This window comes from Gopherus flavomarginatus, chromosome 17, assembly GCF_025201925.1.
Source record: "Gopherus flavomarginatus isolate rGopFla2 chromosome 17, rGopFla2.mat.asm, whole genome shotgun sequence".
Taxonomy (NCBI): Eukaryota; Metazoa; Chordata; order Testudines; family Testudinidae; genus Gopherus; species Gopherus flavomarginatus.
The window spans coordinates 17375687-17400654 of record NC_066633.1 but is presented as its reverse complement, the minus strand read 5'-3'; the positions used below and the strand labels follow the sequence as shown (position 1 = coordinate 17400654).

The following is a 24968-nucleotide window of genomic DNA, read 5'->3' as shown; positions in this document are numbered from 1 at the left end:
TCCTGTTCCTTGTCAATCTCTAGTCTCTCCTATAAAAGATTAGGACTGAGGAGGCAGGGGAAAGTGCCTTCAATGCTAACACTGCTGTGAGCGGCTACAGCTTGCTGGCAAGGAGTCTGCCATAACTCTCCACTGGTATTGCAGAATCTCCACATCAGCTGAACATGCAGCTCTGCAACTGGATAAACCGGCTTTACACATCTGTGCTCATACCCTCAGACAGAGGCTCTGGGCCAGAGAATGATCAACAACATTAGGGGGACATCGTAATGGAAACAGGGTTTGATCAGTTTCAAAGGATTACACTAGGGCAACGCTCTTAGGGGCTGGGAGAGGGGAGAATCTTGTAAACAGAGCTTTAAAGGTGGCCTTGAAAAGAACAGGGCCTGGTAAAAATGTTTGCAAGAGATGTTGTGGCACAGTTGAGGCCTTTAGGAAGAAATGTGGTGGAAGACAGATATATTTTATGCCATTAGCTAATCACACGTGTATTTTTAACCTAACAATATTTTAGCTCCTGCGTGATATAGAAACTTCAGGTATTTGGGGAGAAAAAAAAAACCCTATTGGACAGAGTTTTGCAGGAAGTTGTTGCCACAAGGCACAACCACCTTGCCCAGCAGCGTGAGGTCCTTGTTAGAACAGATCTGCTCACGTCTGTGCTCACAGAGTGAGCATTTTCTTTCCAAGCCACAATCCAGAGATGGCAGAGGAAGAGTCAGAAGCCCACAACCAAGGAGCATGGTGAGGACAAGGCAAGGAAGAGAGACCAGGGCTTAAAACAAAAGGTCTTTTATTGTCTTTAATCAAAGAATATGGTACAGAGGAACTACACAGAGGTTTCGTTCTTTCTTTCTTTTTTTTTTAAAAGGAGCCCTTTATTTACACAGGTGTTCCACATCACCATTTGGTAGCTAATGCCACCTTTGCATTTCGCTTGTTTCCCACCTAGTTGAAAGCAAGAGTCAGTCAGTTAAATGGCACAGTGAATGTGCTTCTGGGTAGGAAAAAAGGAACACCCTCTAAAAACCTTCCATTGCAGTGAGTCCACTAGAATACTTACACCCAAACACTGACAAAAGGGAATGCGCTTTCTGAATAAATTTAGCATCCTGATCATTCTCAGCCTTCTTTACTTAAGGAAATATACCCTGGACGTGCACAAAGTTGATGCATGAAGAAAATGTAGAGGTTTATTTAAAAGTAATTGTGCTTTATTTAAAAAAAAAATACAATCAGACACTGTCCTGCTGTGTTTCAGAAAGCATGACAAAAAAGTTGCTTATTATTATTATTATCATCATTATTATTATTTTGTCATTATATTAATATAAAATTAAGATTTTGCTTATGGTTTAAATTGTACTGCTTCCCTTCTCCCATCTTTCTCTGCGATACATGATATATCTATATATATATTTTAAAAAAGCTTTCCAATGACCAATAGAAGTTCAACTAATAATAATAATAATAATAATAATGATGATAATCATACAAAATTGTGTGTGTAAAATATGGCTGGTTCTCAAACTACCAATGTACAACCTTTCCCCCCACCCCTCCCTTGAGCTGCCCGTTAGACCATGGAAGAATCTTGTGACGGACCCTATCTGAGAAAAAAAACCCTCCCAAAATCTAAAATCAATACAGAACCCTTGAGATTGTTGTCTTTGGTGTGAAGGGCATTAACCATGGGCAGTGAAAGCTGGTCTGCAGAAGATACTGTGGTTGCATCAGGCTGGTCACTCAGATTGTAGAAGGATCCCCAGTTAGGCCACGCATCACTGATGCTTTGGTAAGATTACCAGCTGCCTTATCCCTGTCCCCCGTGTTATTCCATAAAACCCTCCCACTACCCCCACCTGGTTTCCCAAACTTTCCTCCATCTCTGGGTTTTATGCTCTCTTTCTTCTCCCTTCTAGATTCCGGAAGCTGATGGGTCTCAACTTCATTTCTGCAAACTGGATGGAGTATTCATGGCCCTTCCAGTGGAACCAGTTAACGCCCTGCAAAAAAAAAACAGGCAACATGACCCCATGTTAGTACAATCTGCATCCCTTGCTCTTATATAGTACTTTTCAGCCACAGATCTCAAAGTACTCTGTAGCTGGCGAAACAGAAGCACAGGAGCGGTGAAATGACTTGTTCAAAATCACCTCAGTAGGCTGGCAACAGAGCCAAGAACGGAAGCCAGCACTCCTGACTGCCAGTCCAGATCTTTATCAACTAGGCAATGCTGCCGGTACATGTGTTATTCTATTCTTTAACCTCATAACAGAGAGGCTGCAATATTTATTATGCTCCTGTATTTCTGCATTATAAACTCATAAATTGTAAAGCTGGAAAGGACGATTACAATCATCTCATCTGACCTATAAAACCCAGACTATAAAATTTCACACAGTGATTCCTGCATCAATCTCAATAAGTTGTGGTTGAATTAGGGCATCTTTCTTAGCAAGAAATCTCCAATCTCAGTTTAAAGGCTGGTGAAGAATTTACTACATCCCCTGTTCCAACTCCAGCTGCAACAATCTGTGAATAGAACAGCAGTGGGTTCCCCACAACTTTTGTCCCCAAGAGCAACTCCTGGTGTGAGATTAATGAGGCTGTAGTAGCTTTGAGGTCCATCAAAGCCAGTATTCCTATGCCATTCCTTTTACTGAGCCCTGCTGGAGGAAGCAGGGGCTTGGGCTAGAGTAACAGTGTCACTCCTCCATCGTTCTCTCCTATGTTTACTTCATTTCCAACAGAATGCTCTTTTTTTAAAACATGAGAACCTGTATTTGAAGTGATAAAAGCTCCAGCCCCAAACATTCCTATGAACTCTCATGGGAGAATGATCAAAGAAGATTGACAACATGTTTGGACTGAACCGTGATTCTCATCTGGTGAACATGATTTTATATTCCCCCGAACCCCATGATTTATTCAGTTTTAATGATAGTGTTTCTCCTGTCTCTCTGAAGCACTATACATGACAAGAGACTGACGAACAGAATGAATGAACCAGTGGCTTGATTTGGTATGGCCACTCCTACATTCCCATGCCTGGTGGATTGTTACATAACATTGCTTTCAAATGGCAAACTCACCTGACTGTGGCTATTGTCACCGTATCTGCCCATCAGATTGACTCGGTGACAATTCTTGTACCAGAAAGCACCTTTGTAGGACAAAGCACAGTTTGTGATGGCAGCATCATTGTCCTTATCAAAGGTGGAGAAGGACCGTCCATTGTGATAGATCATGGAGTCACCTGTGTAGGAGAAACAAAGAGAATGGTGTCAGAGTTTTCACCTGGCTTCTATTCTGCCTGTGTCAATGATTCAATCGGTAGGGGTAACTCTTGAGTTTTTTGGGCATAAAATACTTTGGTTGCTCCTGCTGAAAAACCTGGCGGTGCATATCACAAGTTTTGCAGAGACCACTTTGAAACCGTGGTCCTGAATTTCACTTGAAATGCTATTTGCTAATAAATAAAAGGAGAGATGTGCCCACACTGTGAATTTTGCCCCTGTATCCGGATTCTGAACCCACCACAAGCTTCTTGGGCTTCAGACCTGGGGTTTTGGTTCAGGCCCATCTCGGCTAAAAATAAATACCAAAAGTAAACAAAGGCCAGTCTACGGATCTATGCTGATCTACATCAGCTGAACATCTGACCTAAACATCATCGGTGTGTAGACTTCAGAAAATGACAAATATACACATTTTAAAACTAAGTAGTTTAAATGGATTCCCTGTTCACTCACTGAATCCAAGATTGGTGAATCCAAGATTCAAGCCCTTGCTTGATTCTAAGATTCAAGCCCTCAAGGTGCAGCGTTTCTCTTGTTTGAATCAATGTTATATTATTTAACAACTGCAGCAGAGCAGGGGACTATATTTCTTAACGCTACTTTAGGTGCCAATAATGTTATTGGGAGACACAAAGAACCCCTGACACCTTTAACTTCAGCCTTGACAGATGCTCAATTGCCTTTCCATTTACCTCTCAAAAATGCACTCATCAAATTTAATTCTATATAATGTGTCCTTGGGTCTGGCAACTCAACAATTGTCTGACGTAAATTTGATCTCCGCGGTCACTTCTACTGCTCTGTGTAAAATTGCTTTGGGGCCAATTTCCACAGTTCGTGCGCTCGGGGCTCAATCCTGGTCCTCTGTCCAAAGCCAGAGTGAACAGACAGAGCAGGGGGATCTTCATGTAGGTCACTAATGGAACGGAATCTCCCCTTCAGCAGGTGGCACAGCAGTGATGCTGCTACTGTAACCCATGAGCTGAAGCAGCAGCCTCTACCTCAGTCTGTTTGCCTGATAATGGGGGAGTTTGACTAATAGAGCTGTATAATTGCTAAGCCATTGGCTACTCTCTTGTCATAGAATCATAGACTATCAGGGTTGGAAGGGACCTCAGGAGGTCAACTAGTCCAACTCCCTGCTCAAAGCAGGCCAATCCCCACTACTCAGCTATTCAGAGAGCCACCATGGACAGCTGCAAGGTGCATAGTCCTCAGAGAGTTCTTTCTGTGGCCATGCATGGCAGAATCACAGTATTTCTCTTTTGTTTAAGCCCTTATGCTCCTGTGGCACAGGATTTAGCCCTTGGTCCTTACTCTGTCAACGCTGAAGCCAAAGACGGGGCTGGATGTGGTCTACAGGCCTGTGCTTAATAGGAATGAAGGAGGCAGATGTATTCTTCAGGAACATTATCAAACATTTTATAACAGGCATCAGCGGAACATTCTTAACAAATGGCGCGGCGGCAAGCTATTAAGAGCCCTATTAATGACAGGTAGGTATTGCTAAAACGAGACATATGTCTGTTTAATATGTTTGTTTACATTCTGTCATAAGCATGTTATAAAAAGTGGCATCTGAAGGAGCAAAGCATTTAGAATGGAATCATAGAGGAAAGCGATCCTTTCACATTTTCCAGTCTCTCCCCCAAAAGACTTACCTGCCGTGACAACAATCTCCATTGCTTGTGCACAGAAGTTGTTGCTCTGAACCAAGTAGAAGGAAATTGTAGCTCCAGCCAGATATGGAGAAATGCATTCTCCCCCCGCCCCCCATCCTTTTCTGGCCTATTTCCAGTCTGAAAAAAATATCAGTTTTAACCCACCTGCTGTTCCACTGTATCCATCCACTTTTAGCCGATAACGGGTCTTGGAGTCTCCCACACTAAACCTGTCATAGAGAGCGTAAGCTGTCTCGCCCTTGTCTCGCAGATCCACACGCAGCTCATACTGGCCCTGGGAAGTGATTTTGTGGAGGTTCTCCAGACCTGTAGTAATGAATGGATAAATGAGTAAAGAACCACTGTGTTGTCTCTGATCTTCTGTCCTCATGTCTTATTACCACATATTACATCTTCCTGCCATAAGCCTCTTTAGAGAAGCCGATATTGTAGTCAGTGACATGGATGTCATGCCTACAAGTGACTCATTCTCTTTTGTTTCTGAAAGCTCTTGGCAATCGCTTACCTATCCAGAATTCATCCGTGGGATCCCCAAACCCAGCGGCATAAGTCCTCCAGTTCCTGTAGAAATCCTCCTTTCCATTGTGGCGCCTCAGAAACACCTAAAACCCCAACATGCCAGTAGCTTTATATTTACAACAGTTATGACTTTTACACACTAAAGGCTTCCATACACCAACCATCCCAAAGCAACATTGGCACTGACGTATTCCAGCCCAGCTAGCATGATTTTAGCAGGCTCACTGAATATTATTTTTAAGCAAGGCCCATGTTTCTTCTTGGGCTCCAAGCCACCTCTGTATTTTGCAGCCATGTAGTCAGTCCCTGCCCTCTGCTTTCTTAGCACTCCCTCAAAGCTCTATATCACTCAGCCAGGTCCTTCTATATCCTTCAATCTGTTGTCCATGAAGCCTCAGTATTTCTCAAGCTCCTTTCCTCCACTCTTTGACACTTCTCAGACTCTCAGCCCCACCTGGCTTCTTTGAATTCCACAGATTCTCAGCATCGTATTTTGCTGTTCTTCTTGCCTCTGTTTTTAATGCCCTGCTCACCCAGCCTTCAGTGTGACTGTAGAACTAATGCATTCTTCTCAGTCCTCGTTTCTCCTGCAAAGTTTTGGAAGTGGCTGCACCTCTACTTCAGTCTCCCACCCTGATTGCAGTCGGATTTAGAACAAAAAGTTAAATTTCCCAAGTGTTTTGGCACATTAATGCAACCTCATTAATAATGCAGTAATTGATTGAGGCTGGGTCCTGTCTCATGTTCTTGACTCAGGCACAAGGCAACAGTGACGCAGAGGTTTTGGATCCCTTCCCGCGGTATACTCACAATCCATCCACCTCCATCAGAGATCATGTCACAATACACCTCCATAGGCTGTGACTTGTTTCCATTCATATAAATGGTGTAAAGTCCAGAGGCACTTTCTCCATTCAACAGAGCTTGGGAGCAGTCTTTAGGGTAAGGATAGAGAAGTCCAACTACACACAAAAGAAAAAAGCAGAGAACAGCGCTTGAGAAATCATTTATGAAAAGGGAATGCATCTTCCTGTCATTTAGGTAATTAATTTGTGAGCCATTTCTGGTGACAAGGCAAATGAATCTATTGCATTTAGAAAAAATACTGCTAAGAATGGAGTAATACTCTAGTGGTGCACAAACTTGAAAATGTGCAATGGAAAAATCAACTTGACTGTCCACAAATCTGGATGAAAAAATACTGATATTTTGCATTTATATAGCACATTCCTTCTTCAACTTGCTCATTAACTAATGAATCCTTACAGAACACTGAGTGCATTAAACATTAGTGTCCTTAGTATACAGTTGAAGAAATTAAATCAGAGAACTTAGATGACATGGCCAAGAAGGTTTCCCAGCTGATCAATGGCCCAGCCAGGAACAGAGCCCAGGAGACCTGACTGTAAACTCTAGAAAATCCTCGATCCTGTATTCATTCTAGACATTGTTGTAACAGTCTTTGTGCAAAATATGCCTTGTGAGGAGCCACATAAAAACTAGCACCACACTGATCATTAATAATCTGATGTAACGTGTACATAATGCCTATTAAGTGTTATGAACACAAGCTGAAATGATGACTGCCGTTTGTTTACCAGACAAGTTTGGGGAGTAGGTAAACTGGTTTCTCAAAGACAAAGGACAAATTGATACTTCTAGGCAGCTGTCATCAAAGTTGATTGGTAGCCACCTGTCAAGTTGCCAATCTTTGGCAATGAAGCGGGATGAGGCAGGAACAGATCAGTCTGCATTTTAGCGAACAACAGCATGGAACCTTCCCCCCGCTCAAACCTGCATGTCTCCTTCCTCACAGCGGGAATAAACTTTATCTAGGGGTAACTCTCAAGAAAATGCATCCACCCCAATTCATCTATCTTTCACCTAAGACGACAAAGGAACCAGCCCTTTGACTCTGAGGTGAGATCCTTACCTAAGAATTTGGTCAGCCATGTTGCTGGAAATGTGGTAAGGATTTTACATTGAACCAAGGCTAGCTTGTTAAGTTTTAGCTACTAGAAAGTGTGTTCATCTTTCTGTCTCTTGTAATAATTTCTGACTTTCATACCTGATACTTGAATTCACATAAAATCGTATTTTCTTTTGTTAATGCACTTGTTTTGTTTTTTAAGCTAAACCAATCCAGTGTTGAGTTTAAACAGAACAGTTTGGCAACTCCAGTTAAAGTAGCAAACTGTTGAATATTGACCCTTTGCAGAGGCAATGGACCTGTAATATCTGAACAACCCAGGAGAAGACTGCACAGTGCAGCACACACATTTCTGGGAAAATTCGGGACTGGGAATTTGTTCTGGTCACTCTGCAAATAATAACCAAGGCTGCCGGAAGCCAGAGCGTGACTGGAGCGTTGCTGACAGGCTGCTGGGGTCAGAGGTGCTGGACCAGAGCTGGAGCTACACACAGACACTGAGGGTGTGATTTGCATCCTGGAAAGTTGTTTGTGAGCATCCCAGGTTGGGAGCTACAACAGCAAAGCATTGTGAAGCACTCAAGGTTGTGGACCAGGTGGTGACACAAACCCTGGTCTGGATTGCAACCCAGAAATTCACTCTACATAAAAAATCAGATAATACATGCCATAAGGAAATATTTAGGGACAGGTTTCTAAATCGAGGCCTCTTGCGTATGCCTGTAATTTTGAAGGCACAATTAACTGCATTTATATGCTTACCTACCTGCAATGTGGGCACAATCATGTAGTTAAATGTTAAAGTGACATCAGTTATGTCTGCAACTACCTGCAGGACAAAACTGCACCTTTAATGATTTGCACGTATGACCTGTGAGAGTATAACAGTGGAAGCATGACTAAAGCCAAGATGAAAATCAGGATTTCTTCAATAACAAGTGTAATGCAAAGTATGTTATAAAACAAGGCATGTGAAAAACCAGCAACAATGGCACATTGTTTTTCTGACTACAACTTAACAGAGGCATGGGGGGAGGGATAGCTCAGTGGTTTGAGCATTGGCCTGCTAAACCCAGGCTTGTGAGTTCAATCCTTGAGGGGGCCATTTAGGGAACTGGGGTAAAAATCTGTCTGGGGATTGCTTCTGCTTTGAGCAGGGGGTTGGACTAGATACCTCCTGAGGTTCCTTTCAACCCTGATATCCTATGAAATGGGCAGTCAATACAACTTCAAACACAAAAAATCCCCCAAACTATTAAAATGTGAATGTTTTGGGCATTTTCTTGACATCTTTGAAATGACTGAAAAAAACTACTGAGATTAGCATATTCAGTAGAAATAACTGCAATAGGTGTACTTAAGGGATGTTCTGGAAAGGTATATTAGGTGTATTTCTATTATTAACACTTTGATAGTCTCAAAGCCAGCTGTGTAAATGTAACTCAAAGTCCATCGTGTATTCTGTGATGCCCTTTGCGCCAGAGGATTTGAGTCTGTTACAGCTCTGACTAAAGGACTTAGGCCTCTAATTCAGGAAAACATCCCTCCTCAGTCCAATTACTCAATGGGGAGGTAAACACACTTAACTCATGTGTTTGCCTTCCCACTGAGGTCAACAGGACTCAAGCATGTACTTAAAAATAAGCATGGACTTAATTGTTTGCCTGAATGAGGTACTAGCTCTTTAGCTGAAGCTGCAGAGATTCATGCTTTAGCTTTGGAAGTCTCCAGTTACTATCATGAGCAAGAAGGCAGATGTCACTTAAACACATCAGGATCTGATTCTGCTCCCACTTACTGGTGTAGCTCCATTAACCTCAGTGAGGTTACTGCTGATTTATACCAGATTTGACTGCAAGCAGGTTCAGGGCCCTGTGACTTTACCTAGCATTTTATAAGTGCTTGACCTGATGTCAGCACAGATGGCAGAAGTCAGAGGCAAACATTTGAAGATGCTGTTGAGTTTGGAAGGTTGAGAATTGTGAGAAGTGAGGAGAATGGCAGGTGGAATTTTGTAGCCATTTAATCCTTAAAAACGTCATTGTATTTTCCTTGCCATCAAAAATGTGTCTGCTTGACTGTCAGCTTGATGAGGCTTTCAGAATTGCATTCATTGCATTACTATTGCATTCAGCTCACTGGGGAGCCTTCCCAGGCAGGATTGGAATGAACACTCTAGGGTAGCAGGATGAAAACTGGGTGAACTCAGTGGGAAAGCGAGAAGGGAGAGGAGAAGCTAGTCCAGGGGTTAAAGCTCCGAGGGCCAAATTCTACCTGAGTGCAAGCCACTACATCCACAAGCTGAATCAGGCTGGGGGTGGGTGGAGTGTGAAAGGGTTGAATAGCTGAATTCCATTCTTCCAGTCTGAGCACAGTGAATGGGGCTGCTGCCTTGTACAGAGTTTAAGTAGTGCAGGGAGCCTCGTGCTGGCCTTCTACACAGAGGCTAGCCACTCGTATAGATGCTTAGGATCCCAGGTGGGGGTGTACGGTCCATGCTACTGGGGCTTCACTGCTAGTGTTTTTCAAGCTAGCTAGACCAAAACTTGCTCAAGCTACATGAACCATAGTCACAACTCTGACTGCAGTGTAGACCATACTTACAGCCCTATGCATACTGCAAGTATCCACTGCCCTTTGACTTCAATGGGAGCTGCAACTGCCTATTCCAGAGCTCAACTGGGTCCTAAGAATGGAAACACATAGATAATTCCAACCCCTCATACAAAGCAAAGGCCTTACTTGTGGTGAAGATAGTCTGGATTATCTTGCTCTTAAGGGCTCTGTTCAGTGCCTGCAGTTTCACTGTGTACTGGGTGGATGGGTTTAGCTCAGACAGGCTGTAGGAAGTTGCCTCAGGTCCCAGGATGACTTCCTGTTGAGAGAATAAATCCTAGAGAAACTCTGAAATGAACAAATCCATGGACTGGAACAGTTACATATTTTAGATTTTCAGATGCTTTATTACGTAAATTATTGATGGTCTTTTTAACCGTTTCAATGATTTATTATGAAATTTTATTCCCATGAGATTTTTACCAGGCTAACGTCCATTAGTAGCATCAGAAAGGTTGCCTGGAAATGAATGTTTAATATTACAATGTTTAAGTAGTGTAGCTCAAAAGCAAGCACGGTAGAAGTTAACATGGCTTATATATATACACATTATACACTGCTGGAGGGGTGAAATTCATCAAAAATTGAGCTGGATTATCCTTTGTGGTATGTCTGTAGATGTCACTGAACTGAATTTCCAAACGTGACGATTTTGGACAACTATCTTGGAATACCTAGAAGAGGCCTGATTTTCAGAAAGTGCTGAATGCTCGCCCTCTGACAATCAGGTCTTTAAAAGTGGCTCACGTTGAGCACCCAAAATCACTAGCCACTTTTAGACCACAAATGCCCATTGCCTTTATACTACAGACTTTGGATGGGAGAAGGCAGCTGCTAGCTGTCTGATTTTTTTCCCTATTGCAGAGGGAGGGAAGATTGTCTATATATTGTCCTGGCTGTAGCTAAGTTTTCATTATAGGCTCCGATCCCCGAAAGCACTGAGACATGTGCTTAATGTTAGATGTGTGCTTCCGACCCATTGACTGGCATTTTCTGAGCAGCTCTACCAGCAAGTCTCCCAGCTCAGAATTTGTGAGTTAGATCCAAGTGCGGTACCTTGACTTTGCCATCGATAGACTCGTAGATAAGGAGATAGCCAGTGACAGAAGCCCGTGGAGGCCTCCATGACAGCACTGCTGTTTCTGACTGAACCTCAATGGCACTCAAATCTCTTGGCGCATCCATGCCTAAAGGAGACAAGATACAGTCAGTACAGTGCTGGCTTGATGGCTGCAGACAGTGGAAACTTGTTGCACTGCACGGGGCTGCAATGTTGAGGAAAGGCTTGACCATTGCACCTGTAGTGAATTTGGTGAAGACCGTTTCACTCTTCTGTGGTCCCTTCACTGCATAGATCCTCAGCATATATTCGGTTGCAGGACGAAGGCCATTAAGGTCATATTCCACAGTGTTCCCAGACACTGTCTGAGTAACTTCTGGCTCTAGACAGAAAACACAAAAAAGATGGGAACAGAGAACTTTAGTTTGCGGGCCACTAGAAGTCATGGTGTCAGTTGTAAGTGGCGAGCACTCTTCAGAGGGAGGCTTAACACCAGCTCTCTGTTCGAATGATCACATCCTGAGCTAAGGGCTGATCATTCATTGGAAGGAAACCCATTTTTCTGAGGTGTTTCAAGGTGAGGACGAACTAAGCAGAAGCAGTGACTCAGTGGAGTCACTGCCTCAACACACACCAAACCTGAATGTAAACTGTTAACTCTACAGTCAATTCCATACAAAAAGTACTAGCCCCCCCCCCCGCCCCCCCGCTGTATGTGTTGAAAATAAGTGTTTTCTCTTCACCTCAAGGATAACACAGACACAGCTCTGCTGCTGCTCACCACCTGGATCAGGGACTGATAACTTACTTAAATGAGGATGCTGTAATGTGCTCCTAATCAGCCTTCATCCCTCAAATTCAACCTTCCTCACCTCCTCCCAGTTGCTGAATCCAGTCCTGAGCACCATTCTCACTGACTGCCCTGTGGTCAAGTTGAAAGCTGCCCCCACTGACCCTTCTTACCATCCTCAGCAATGTAGGAGATGACATAATTGTCCACCGCAGCAATCGCTGGCTGCCAGACTGCCAAGGCCCCAGAGTCTGTGATATTCACTGCTACCAGTCCTGATGGGCTGTCCAGAGCTGAAGGGACAGATAATACCATGATGAGGGAATTGTACGTATTAAGGGATTCCCTGCTGAGTATAATAATATGCTGTACCAGGCACATAGTGCAAACGGCACACACTGCTGCCCTTGTGTGGTCCTCTTTGGGAGGGAGAGGGGGAGTTTACTGGAAAGATGCCGTACTTCACAAAACAGCACTGCTGCAGAGTGAAGTCATCACGGGAGAGGATTAAACTCATACCAAGAGGCTGGCAGCGAGAACTAATTATATTCAAAGTCTCAGTTCCACAGGCTCTCAGAAAATACTCTTGTCATCATCCATCTTGGGGCCTCTTTCATACCTGATACATTTCCCTCCTCAATGCTCTCAGTCCCTTACAGGTTCTTGGGGAAAACTCAGACTACCAAGGATGGGGAAATGACTGAACTGATGGCATCTCATGGCCATTACAACCGTCTACAGACCTCTAGCCACAATTGTTTTGAATCACATAATCTGCCTTTCTACGTTATTCTTGTGGGGATTGCATCTTCCCTCCTTTTCATGCCTCCCATCAGAGACCTTGCACTGGGACCATTAGCTGCTCGCAAGGGTGAGGGATATGCGAAGTATGACCCAGCCTCCAGTGCTGAGTGCAGTGCCCTTTCCTCCCAATGCTCTGTACCCCTATGAGCCCAGGAGAATGATGAATCAATTAAACTGCAGATGGTTTCCAAAGGGACCTGGGGGAAACCCTATCCCTGATTTATTTAAAACTATGCTAGACAAAAGAGAGAGAAGAGAGAGGATGGTTTCCTGGTACTGGGCTGGGATTCAGGAGATGAGAGTATAATTCCTTGTGCCTCCACACTCCCTGTCTGATTCGGGCCAAGTCACTTAATCAATCTGTGCCTCAGTTCCCCATCTGTAAAATTGGGCTAATAATGCTTTCTTCCTGTTTTGTTTGTTTAGACTATAAGATATCTGAGGCAGGGTCTGTTTCTCACTGCAAATTGGGACGTGCTTAGCAGAATGGGGCAGTTAAAGCCTCTAGACTCATCTGCAATACAAATACAAAGAATAATAAATCACTAGGCAAAATACAAAAGAAATAAATCCTCTATCAGGGGATAGCTAAAATGTGACTTGGTCGGTCTTTTTCATCTCTGATTTTTATGAGTCTTCTGTATGACACATGAACTTGAACAAATTTACTAGGACTTTATTTTTTTGGGGCATTACCTGTAGTCAGAATTCCAGAGATAGGCTCGCTCTCTTCAAATCCTTTGATGGAGATTATACTGACGGTGTAGTCGACACCTGGGATCAGTTTCACCAGCTTGGTCCTGGTCTTGGTTCCATCCACCGTCACAACATTGGGAGCACCTAGGAGCAAACCAAACGTCCAGGCAATGATGAAATGATGTTCCTGCTAGTGTTTAGACTGTGGTGCTGTGCTCCAAACAAAGGACTTCTTTTCCAGTACAGAAATAAGTTTTGTGGAATCATAGAAACGTAGGGCTGGAAGGGATCTCAAGTCCAGCCCCCTGCACCGAGGCAGGACCGAGTAGAGCTATACCATCCCTGACAGGTGTTTGTCCAACCTGCTTTTAAAGACCTCTAGAGAAGAGGATTACACAGCCTCCCTAGGAAACCTGTTACAGGGCATAACTATTGATATAGTTGGAAAGATTTTCCTAATAACCAACCAAAATCTCCTTTGCTGCAAAGTAAGCCTCTCATTTCTTGTCCTACCTTCTGTGGTACAGAGAACAATTGATCCCCATTCTCTTTATAACAGCATTTAACCTAACTGAAGACTATCATCAGGTGCCCCCTCAGACTTCTATTTTTATGACTAAACATGCCCAGTTTTCATATTACTCTTTCCACACAGGTTTTCTAAACCTTTTGTCATTTTATTTTGTTCTCCCCTAGACTCTCTCCAGTTTGTCCAGAGCTTTCTTAAAGTGTGTTGCCCAGAACTGGACACAGTACTCCAGCTGAGGCCTCACCAGTGGTGAGAACACAGTAGTATCCTCTCCTATCTTACATACAACACTCCTTGTTAATGTGCCCCACAATGATATTAGCCCTTTTTTACAACTGCATCATGTTGTTGACTTATATTCAATTTGTGATCCAATATAATCCACAGCTCCTTTTCAGCAGTACTGCTCCCTAGCTGGCTATTCCCCATTTTGTAGTTGTGCATTTATTTTTGTTTTCCTTCCTAAATGAAGTATTTTGCACTTGTCTTTATTGAATTTCATGCTGTTGATTTCAGACCAGTTCTCCAATTTGTCAAGGACGTTTGAATTCTAATTCTGTCATTCAAAGTGCTTGCAACCCCTCCCTGCATGGGGTCATCAGCAAGTTGCATAAGCATATTCTCCATTTTTCCAAGTCATTAATGAAAATATTGACTAGTACCAGCCCCAGAACTCACCCTTGTGGGACTCCAGTGAATCGTTGACAACTATTCTTTGAGTACTGTCTTTCAACCAGTTTTGCGCCCATCTTATAATAATTTAATCTAGGTAACATTTCCTTAGTTTGCTTATGCGAATGTCATGTGAGACTGTGTCAAAAGCCTTACTAAAATAAAGATATATCACATCTACTGCTTCCCCCCATTCATTAGGCTGGTAACCCTGTCAAAAAAGGAAATTAGATTGATTTTGCATTCTTGACAAATCTATGTGGGCTGTTCCTTATCAGCCTGTAATCCTCTATGTGCTTACAAATTTATTGGTTAACAATTTGTTCCAGCGTCTTCACAGGTATTGAAGTTCGGCTGACCTATAATTCCCCAGATCCTCTTTGTTCCCTTTTTAAGGATAGGTACTATGTTCTCCCTTCTGGGACCTCTGCCATCCTCCGTGAGTTCTCAAAAATAATTGCTAATGGTAGCAAGATTGCTTCAGCTAGTTCTTTGAGTAACCTAGGATGAATTTTGTTACGCCCTGCTGACTTGAATACATCTAACTAAGCTATATATTCTTGAACCTCTTTTTCCCCTATTTTGACTTGTGTTTCTTCCCCCTTGCTGTTAATATTAATTGTGTAGAGTATCTAGTCACCACTAATCTTTTTAGTGAAGACTGGAGGAAAGAGGAATTAACCACTTCAACTTACTTGATGTCATAAATTATTAGCTCTCCTTCCCCACTAAGTAAAGGACCTACACTTTCCTTCATCTTTCTCTTGCTTCTCTGTATTTAAATAACCTTGTCTTATTACCTTCAATATCCCTTACTATGTGTAATTCATTTTGTGCCTTACCCTTTCTGAGTTTGTCCCTCCATGCTCATGCTATGTACACAAAGGGCCAAATTTCCCCCTTGGTTAAACCCATTGACGTCAATAAGATTGAATGGATGAAAACAAGGGGAAATTTTGACAGTTGAGGATCAGTAAAAATGGTCTCCCTGAAACATAAATCAAAGGGGCTGGTTTATTCATGTTTTTTTTTCCTAGTGGTCCAAGTACTAACATTTGAATACGTTTAAGGAAAAACTAAAATCTCGTGCACGTGCACTGCCACATTTTCATGTGCAAAATGGGTAACTGTCACGTGCAAATGTAGGTACTTGCACATGCAATTAAATACAAAGAAATGAAAGAGTCTTGTTTTATATTTGGACCTCTTTGGTTTTGTGTCTGGTGGGAGGTGAAGAAAGGCCAGATATCTATTCAGTCTCTCTCCTATAGACAGGGACTCGGGATATTTATTTATTCCAAATTCTGGTCCAATTCCAACAAAACATTTAAACACACGCATAACTTTATGCTTTTGAGAAATCCCAATGTTTTCAATGCGACTACTCATTTGCTTAAAAATCACACGTGCTTTGCGGGATCAAGGCCTAAATCTTAGTTGAAAAACCAACCCCAGTTATCTGATGTTGGTGGTTTCCCATTTTGTAGTTTCATCCCTGTCTCCTTCCTGTTCTGTGGCACTTCCAGTGTGTTTCTTTTTGACCCTGGTAGGTGCTCTTCACATGCTGTTAGCTAATCTTTCCACCCAGAGGTCCCATGAGTTGTGCTAAAGTCTGCTACTCATCAAGGAAGTCTCATGAAAGACAAGGTTCCCATTTGTCATGAAGCACCAAAACAGAGAGATATTATGGTGGATGGAATGAAACATCCTTAAGGGATGTTCAAAAACGCATTGACTTAGAAAACACAGTTAAAGCCACAGATGAAATAAAAAACAAACAAACTATTTTTAATCTTCAAGGGCCAGCTTTTCAAAGGTGCTCAGCATGCGCATGCATGCTGAAGTGCTTAGGAGCCTAAACGGGAGCTGAACTCTTTGGAAAATCTGGCTCCAATTATGGATGCTGCTGAGCACTGAGAAATCTGGCTCTTTTTTTGCAAATCAGGTCCATGGCATCCTAGATATGGCATACAGTAAGTCCACCCACTGGAACTGGTTAAATGCACAATAATTGTGCATGCCAGCTGCTGGCTAGCAAGAGAATTGAACCTCTGTGTCCTTCTGATATGGAGGCTAGACAGCTGTGCTGTGTACCAAGTGACTGACACCAGTATAACCCTAGTCTCTTCCACTTGCTCTCTACTCTTTTTAACCATGCACCCTTATTTCTTTCACTACTCCACCGCTTCCTCACCTCCTGTTATGGGGACGTATGAAATCCGGAAGCTCTCCACTCGGGTCCTTGGAGGCGACCAGTTGACTGTGGCTGAGTTTTCAGTAATGTCAGAGAAACTGATTGCCTTGGGCGATCCCACAGCTGTCGGTGGAGTCAGAGGGAGAGGAAAAACATACCACACAGACACAGAGAAAGAGTAAAAACATGTGCTTATCAATCAGTTTTTGCTGGAATAGCAATTGACCTCGGCCTTCTGTCCCAGGAGCTGAAGCTATAAATATCTAGTTCAACATCACGCTAGAGAAAGTTCCACACAGCTAAGGATTTTATTACCTGCTCAGAACAATCAGTCCTGATTTTGTTTTCCAATAAATTTACAGCCATGTCCAGCCTCATAAAAAAGCTATTAAATGTATTATTATTATATATTACTTTGTTAGTAGTATATAGCAGGGAATAATGGTAATTGCAGGGGCTATGGAACAGATCCATTTTTTGGTTTGCACTTCACACTGGACAGAATTTGTTCTAGCCATTATTTTCTGTATCCAATTTCGCTTGGTCTATTTTTAGTTTTTCATTGAACATCAGAGGCAGCCCATCCTTACACCCTGAAAAGCATTCGTGCACAGCAGTCTTCAGAAATGAAAGGAGCCCTCTCTCATGGTGCCAAATCCCAAGCAGGCAGGAAGCCCCTGAAAGGTCTCGAATTTGCAGTCTTGGTACATCAAGGGCTCCATCCCGCGAGAGGCTGGGTGCCCTCAACTCCCGCTGATACCAAAGAGAGTGGAGGACGCTCAGAAACTTGCAGGATCAAGCCCCAGATAAGATCACAAACTCCAAGTAACTCCTAGACCAAATCAAAATCACTGGAGGTTCAGAATGAAGACAGAACATAGTAGCCCAATGGCACCAGAGGGCCTCCCAGCTGTGCAGTGTGTAGAAGAAACCATTCACTCCCCATGGTGGAGCACTATTCTGGACTGTATTTCTCTCTCTGTAATGGCATGCAGAAAGGAATCATTGCAGCCAATGGGACCACAATTACATAGATCCACTAGGACAGGCTGCAATATCACCTCTGGTCTGGCTGTGCAGCTGCCCTGCACCCTGCTTATGAAAATGGGGAGGATTCCATCCCCTCAACGCCAGAGTAGAGCCCCCGGCTGAAAGCTGCTTGAACTTGAGCTCTGCATATGAAAGCAGCATTTTACCCAGGCAGCAGGAGGGGAAAAACACATTCCCTGGCTGGGAAGTGACCAGATATTTAGAGCCAGAGAACAAATCATTTAGAGGGAGGAGGACAGGGAAGGAATTCTTTTGGCTTTCATTCCTATGGATAAAACCACTGCTTATTCTCTCTGGCTCTTTCCAAAGCAGGCGACATCACTGAGCGGAATTTAAAGGGGCCAAGGCAAGGTATGTACATATTGAGAGCAATGCAGCTGATGTTTCATTTCATTTGAGTTGAAAGCTGTCTTGTTCTGTACAGCGCTGAACGCATTGTTGGCACTTAACAACAAGTAAGAAGAAGAATATTCACTGGTTGGTGTGTAAATGCGACCAGTTAAGCTAGCTTTATGGCTAATTTGCATTGCCAGAGCAACACAAGGCAGCCAGAGCATAACAGTGAATATGGCCCCATATAAATTTTTGCATAGGTGGAACCACTGGAGGTAGATAGGTCTTACGAGGGATAGGGGAACTGTGAACTTTTTGAGGCTTTGGTTTCTCTCTCTCTCTCTCTCTTTCTCTCACACACACACACGTGCATGCCCCTTTGTTAAAAACCTGTTGCCCTTCCAACCCTGGCTCCAAATAAGTTTGTGTACACATTGGCTGGAATCAGACATGTAAATCGGACTGCATGCACCACTTAGATAAGTAGAAAAACATGTGTCAAAGAGCTTCAGTCTGAAGACATGTTCTAAATTTTTGCCGACGTTTGAGCAGTATTTTAACCAATTAGATCTTAAGTGTGATGAGGGCTCCCAGCACTGTGGGGTGACAACACCTGGCGCTTAGAAGTTCACATGCAGCGTTTCAGTCCTAATCTGCCCTTTTGACTGTAACAAAAACAATCCTGGTAATGGTTAACAAAAAGAAATAGCCCACACAAGAGAAGTCCATTAGCAGAAGAGTGACACATACCAAACACAAGCTATATTAAGAGGATGAGTGGAGACAAGCCAGGGTGTAGGGTGAAAGGAAAAAAGAAGGCCTGCGGGTGAAATGGTTTGCAAAGAAAGAGTTTGCAGGAAACGGGGTCAGAGAGGATTGTGACTTCCAGGTGCTCCTGGGAGCTCCAGCAGCAGGGCACTAAATTAATAGAAGGGAAAGGAGAAGAGAACCATGTGCGCTCCCTTGAGAACTGTAAATTATCTCCACAGCTCAGCTGTCCACCTTGGGCCTGCTGGGTTTGTTCAAAACCAAGAGCGGGGGAGGGGGGAGGGGGGTGAGGCTTAAAGACAAAGGAAATTGAGTTTGGTAAAAGTGCACTGCACCAAATCGACTGCCGATTTAGCCATAAATCCACAATCCAGGGGAAACAGTAAAGAAGAAAAAACGTGGATGAGACAGAGCTGGAAATAATATTGATTTAGTTTTGTAATTCAAGTGAATTTAGTAGCTGCTGAAAGCTGATGGGTTGATAGCCCTGGAGACTGAAAACTTCTGGTGGGACCAGATCCTGACATCTTTATGCATGGCTGAAATTCATCCCTGCATGGAGCGCCCTTGAGTACCACTTCAGCCCCACCTATGCCCTATTCTCAGCATTTATGTGATGTATGGCCTGGAGGGTGCCTCTCTGCATGGGGCGAATTGCACCCTGTTTGAATAGTCCCATTGATGTCAATACCGGACTATACCATTGAGACACAGCACAGGTGCAGCATGGGCAGTGACAGCACAAAGCATTTTAGGTTCACATCCACTGCCAGTGTGACTCTGCGCCGTGCTAGAGGGCCCACAATTTGGTGTGAAGGAGAAGTTCAGTTTCCAAATGGACATTTTATCTTTGGTCTTTCTGATGGGTATACGAGAAAGGCTCTGTGGCCCAGTCCCCTGAGTCAGCTAGTTCGTCTGACACCGACTGTCCATAAAGCTGGTTAAACAAATTTTGCAAATTACTGCACAAAAATGCAGTTTCAATAAAACGGAAATGTTCTGCAGAAAACTGTTGAGTTTGGCTGCATGCGTCTATTTTTCCAATCAGGGGAATCGAAATAATTTTGAATGAATGTTTCAAAAACAAAATGACGTTTTTGTTTCCAGTCATTTTTTTTTTCAAACAAAACATAAAGATATTTTTTGGCACATCAAATTATTTCTTTTTGATCAAAAATGTCTACAGTTTCCATTAAATCTTTTTGATATTTTTCATTTCATGACATATTTTGATATTTTGACTTTTGCTTCCTATTTGGAAGGGAAAATAATGGTGAAATGTCAAAATTCCTCCAAATATTTCTTTACCATCATCGCAGAAAGTCTAACAGATAGAAGCTACTAACTCAAAAAGCTGATCAGATTTCTTGGTGGCATTGGCTACTGTTGCTGGGAGTGGCATAACCATCAGCCTAAATCATTTAACTGGGATTTTACGGGCCCAGCTCTATTATCAACTATCCATGGGCTATGTATGGGTGTCTGTCTTCTGGACTATTAGCATCAATAGCTGACATGCTCCTAAATCTTTCTGCAACGGTCAAATCAGAATGTAGGCATGAGGAAATTTATAATTGCCTGTGGTTTACCATAAATAGTCCGTGAGTCAGTGAAAATGGGGACATGCTGCTAAAAAGTATAGTTGACTTTAAACATCACCCTCTCTTGTGAGTCAAACCTGTAGTCTGACAAAAGGCTGTCTGTGGTGGATTGGTGTTCTGCTTATTGCAAATGCCTCAGACCGTAAGTACATTTGCTTGATGTTTGCTTAAGGAACTTGGTTGTGATCAGTTGGAAGCTGGTCACAAGTGTGCGTTCCCCCTCAACCATGGGGGACCAGTTAGATGAATCATGGTGCCATGCAGTCTCAGTGGATGCTTTCCAACCCTGATCTACCATTGTCTCTTTTCTTCTCCAAACACTGGCTAAAGGTTAGCAAGCCAGATTTAGGGCCTGATTCGCATTTTCACCAAGACCCCTTTATACCACTCTGGCAGTTTAAAATGGCCTGGATGTGAGAGTGTATTCCAGGGGAGATTTGAAAGGCACACACAGGAGCTGGGCACCCAGGAATCGGGCTTCAGGACCATGGCATTGGCATTACTGCAGTTCTGTGCTAGCTTAGCTCCATTGAAGTCAATGGAATTCTGCCTGCATTAAGCTGGCATGATACAGTGTAGAACCCAGTCCTGGGTTTTTTAAAGCAAAATGGCACTAATAAACTCTTGTGTCTGCCTCTTTCCTTGGGGATCCCATTAACTGTAAGTCTCAGCTAAATAAGCACTGACGCCAGGGTAATGTACTCACAGTTAAGGTAATCTATAGTTTCCTCTATTTGAGGACTTCAGAGCACTTCCCAGACACTAAGGGCTTGATCCTGCAAAATGCTGAAGACTCTTGTGAACTGCTGAGCATCTTTATTACCCATTAAAATCAGTGTGAGTTGAGGGTGCTTAGCACCTGGCAACCTTGCAAATCAAGCCCTAATTGAGTAGCCGCTCAATAGCCCTGTGAGCTAGGTAAGTTTTATCATCCATCTTTCACAAGTGGGAAACAGAGAGAGTGAAGACAACTGGCTGTCCAAAGTTGCATAGCAAATCCTGGACAATGCCTGCAATAGAAGGCAAATCTCCTGTCTCCCAAGCCATGTGCTCTAATCACTAGACTATGCTGCTTGTCTTCAGATAACAAGTATGAAATAGCCCTCCTTGTGTTTTATTAAATAAGTGAACAAGACCACCCAGAAGAGCGTGCTCCATCAGATGGAGCAGATTGCAAAGAAAAGAAATCTTGGTGAGAGTTGTGGGGGCAAAGGACTTTTAAAAACTTTGTGAGACGTCAAACTGGACGTGAGAGGGACAGAAATTAAAGAGACAGACATGCACATCATGCTTTTCTCCCTCCATTGTAGAGACAATACCTGTGGAAGCCACTGCACTTATGGGCTGGGAACGCTGTCCACTGATAAGTCCATAGAGTTCAATGTCATACTTAGTACCCTCTTTCAGCCCTGTTATATCTTGGGTGCGTTCATGGCCTGGAACAATTAGTTCCCGTGGGTCAGACTGCCTGTCGGTATCCCTGATTTTAAGAACAAAGCTGTCGAAGACCCCATCATCTGCAGTCCAGGACAGACGGAAGCCACTTGGGGTAGCATCTGAAACCAGAAGGTTGTCAACCTCGGGTTCTGCTTCTAAAAAAAGGAGAAGAAATCAGTAGGAAGAAGAAATTAGATTTTTTCCACCCTACCAGTTCATATGACCTGCTCTAGGTCAGATCAGAGCACGCTGCAAATATCCAGCCACAGTTCAAAGAAATTGGAATAATCTGCTAGCTATAAAAAAGAAAAAAAACCTTTGGATATTCAGAGTTATACAAGTACTGTACAAGATATATTTGAGTGTGCATGTAGAAGTGCCCAACCTTTACAATACCCCAAAGCAGAACAAATATCTGGATACACGCCATTTGCCCCTGTCATACAATATAAAGATAATAATAGTAAAAGTGATGTTTGTTTGTTCTCTGGCCTCCACTAGAGTTACCCATCCATTATGAGACCTTTATGACAAATAAAAACAAGGCATTGTTCATAATCTGCAGCTGTGCCTACACACTGTTACTTGTTTCTCCCCCTTTGATAGGAGCACTGTAGAGGCGCCACTAAAAAGTTCCTTCATTCCTAACAACTATTGCATGTGGTTCTGGACTTCTTGATGCTTCTGATCTAGACTATGGTGTCCACTTTTCCTTTGGAGTCAGTGCTGAAGCAGCAATGGGAAATCAAGAAAATCTATATCCGCAATGCTGCACACTCAAGTCCAAAGAGGTTTATGTAAAATCTCTAGTAGAGGAATCCACCTAAGAGGATTCTAGCAGTTAACTAAGATGGTTTCTCACTATTATTGTGGTTATCTGCCTCATAGGGTACTCTAGACATCACTAGCTGTAGAAATGCTACCAGACTAGTAACAGTATCTCCAATGCGGTTGTATTTTTCACAATAAAAGGTCCATATTTATTTTCTCATCAACGTTCAGCCATATAACTCCGGCTTTGCTGGTGCATGGAATGAGCAAATTGTGTAGGTGAGACTTGGTGAAAAGAACCAGTCAGCTAGCAATAATTGTTCAATAAGGCCAAAATGCAGCTGGAAAAACTCAGCTACGATGAAAATGAGAACACGGGCAATGCTTTGTTAAGAGATGCCCAACGCTATTGGTTGTAATGATCCTCTTGTTTATTTTCTGTGTAAGATTGGCATGGAGAATGAAGGGAAAGAGTCCATGGGCAGGAAGCCCAGTATGACTCTCCTGAATGGTCCTGAAGGATAGACAATTGAAGAATACCAAGGTACTTGATGGCTTATAACATGATGAACTCATGCATCTGGTCTCCTTTCTCCAGCTAAGGGTTCTTGCATGGAGCAATTTACCCTCCACCCTGTTCCACTCAACCCCAAAGAGACAGAACATAAAGAGAATACCAAGAAACATAGAAATGGGATCACATTAGTGAACCTTTCAATCATGATGAGGTATGTGTAGCCATGATGGAAAAGGATATGCAAAAGCCATGGTTTGTTTTGCAAATGGATTGCACACCACATCTTCCAGGTGAGAAGAGAAGCATGAAAAAGAGGATGGAAAAGAACAATTTGCCCACGATAATATACCTGTAACAGCCACAGTGCTTAGGGGCTTTGTTTGGCGCCCCTTGGCAAAACCATAAAGCATAACCTCATAGCCAATGCCAGTAATAAGGCCTTTAAGCTCCAGTTGCCGCTGGGCTCCTGTAAGAAGGAACTCCTGTGGGTCCAGCAGCTTGCCAGAATCCACCACGATTACTAGAAAGTTGTCAAAGGCATTCTCCAATGCCATCCAGGACACCGTGAACCCATAAGGATTAATGTCAGAGACAGTTAGGTTTTCCAGTGGGGGCATGGACTCTAAGAGAAGGGAAGGTGCAAAAAAACAAAAAAGAAAAGAAGCAAAAAAAACAAACAAACAAACATTGGGAGTTAGACAATGTCACAGCTTCCAGCAAACATCAATCACAAGTTTCCCCCGAAAAACACAAGATTTAATGGAAATGCGTGGCCACTACCACAGGGCTGAGATATTCAAAGGAGCCTGAAGAAATTAGATGTTCAGTTCCCACTGCATGTCAATGGGATTTGGGTGCCTACTTCCTGTAGGTCCCTTTGAAAATCCCCAACCTGGATACTTAAACAAGTTTCTTCAATTTCATATGCACACTGAATGAGTTGTGAATAATACAGGTTTGCAATGATTTGAATAACACATCTATTTCCGTCCTCCCCTCTCCATCACCATTGCTTTAGGGACAAACCTCAAGTCTGACATATCTCACAACTTCACACCAGTATCGCCTGCTTTTCTTTTCAGGGGTTGACCCAACAGAACCAAGGCTTAAACCAACATGGGTCACTGCAAGCGTAAGATCTAAACAACTGAAGGATTGTTTCTTTGAGAGATTGTGCTAGCAACAGCTAATGGCAGCAAATAATGGCTGAAGAACAGACTGGCCAAAAATCTTAATAGCCAACCATTCCTCCCCTCTCTTCCCTTTAACTGATATGTTGACAACTTAAAGAGATGCCAATGCTTATTCTGGTAGTTTCTAGAACAAAATGGCACTAATTAAAGTTCAGAGGCATAGGGCCATTGGTTCAAAAGAGGCCAGTTTCCATCTAGGCACTGAAATAAGTGGCCAGGCTTTCAAAAGAGCCCAGCCTATTTAGCTTATCTGAATATCTGGTCCTAGGAGTCACAGTGGGAGTTACTGGATGCTGAGCATTTTTGAGAATCTAGCCCTGATGGTGGGTGCTCAGCCCTTGGCAATCTGACCGTAAGCTTTTTTAAAAATCTGGCTTTGCTGTCTCAGATGGCCCACTCATGGAATCTTGCTATCCTTCCTCGACATGATCACTTACTACACTGGAAGTTTATCCCTAGTAAGAGTTGAATGGATTTGGTCCTTAACTTCCCACTCACCCACCC

The 24968-nt window shown here is 43.0% G+C and overlaps 1 protein-coding gene across 8 annotated transcripts in view; it reads right to left on the bottom strand.

Annotated features, from left to right (window-relative positions):
• Positions 1-776: 776 nt before the first annotated feature.
• The window catches only part of TNC (tenascin C), a 94526-nt gene continuing 70334 nt past the window's right edge, over positions 777-24968 (bottom strand). For 5 of the 8 annotated variants that reach the window (XM_050926887.1, XM_050926890.1, XM_050926891.1 and 2 more), the window contains 12 exons: positions 21866-22138; positions 16795-16917; positions 13400-13543; positions 12073-12192; positions 11348-11491; positions 11106-11236; positions 10176-10308; positions 6314-6465; positions 5490-5586; positions 5129-5290; positions 3096-3259; positions 777-2006 (listed from right to left, as the gene is read on the bottom strand). In XM_050926887.1, coding sequence (XP_050782844.1) covers positions 1896-2006; positions 3096-3259; positions 5129-5290; positions 5490-5586; positions 6314-6465; positions 10176-10308; positions 11106-11236; positions 11348-11491; positions 12073-12192; positions 13400-13543; positions 16795-16917; positions 21866-22138 — 1754 coding nt within the window. In that variant the 3' untranslated portion in view covers positions 777-1895. Of the gene's footprint in view, positions 2007-3095; positions 3260-5128; positions 5291-5489; positions 5587-6313; positions 6466-10175; positions 10309-11105; positions 11237-11347; positions 11492-12072; positions 12193-13399; positions 13544-16794; positions 16918-21865; positions 22139-22169; positions 23894-24968 lie in introns of those variants that run through there. The other 3 variants (XM_050926895.1, XM_050926893.1, XM_050926894.1) reach the window with 3 other exon arrangements.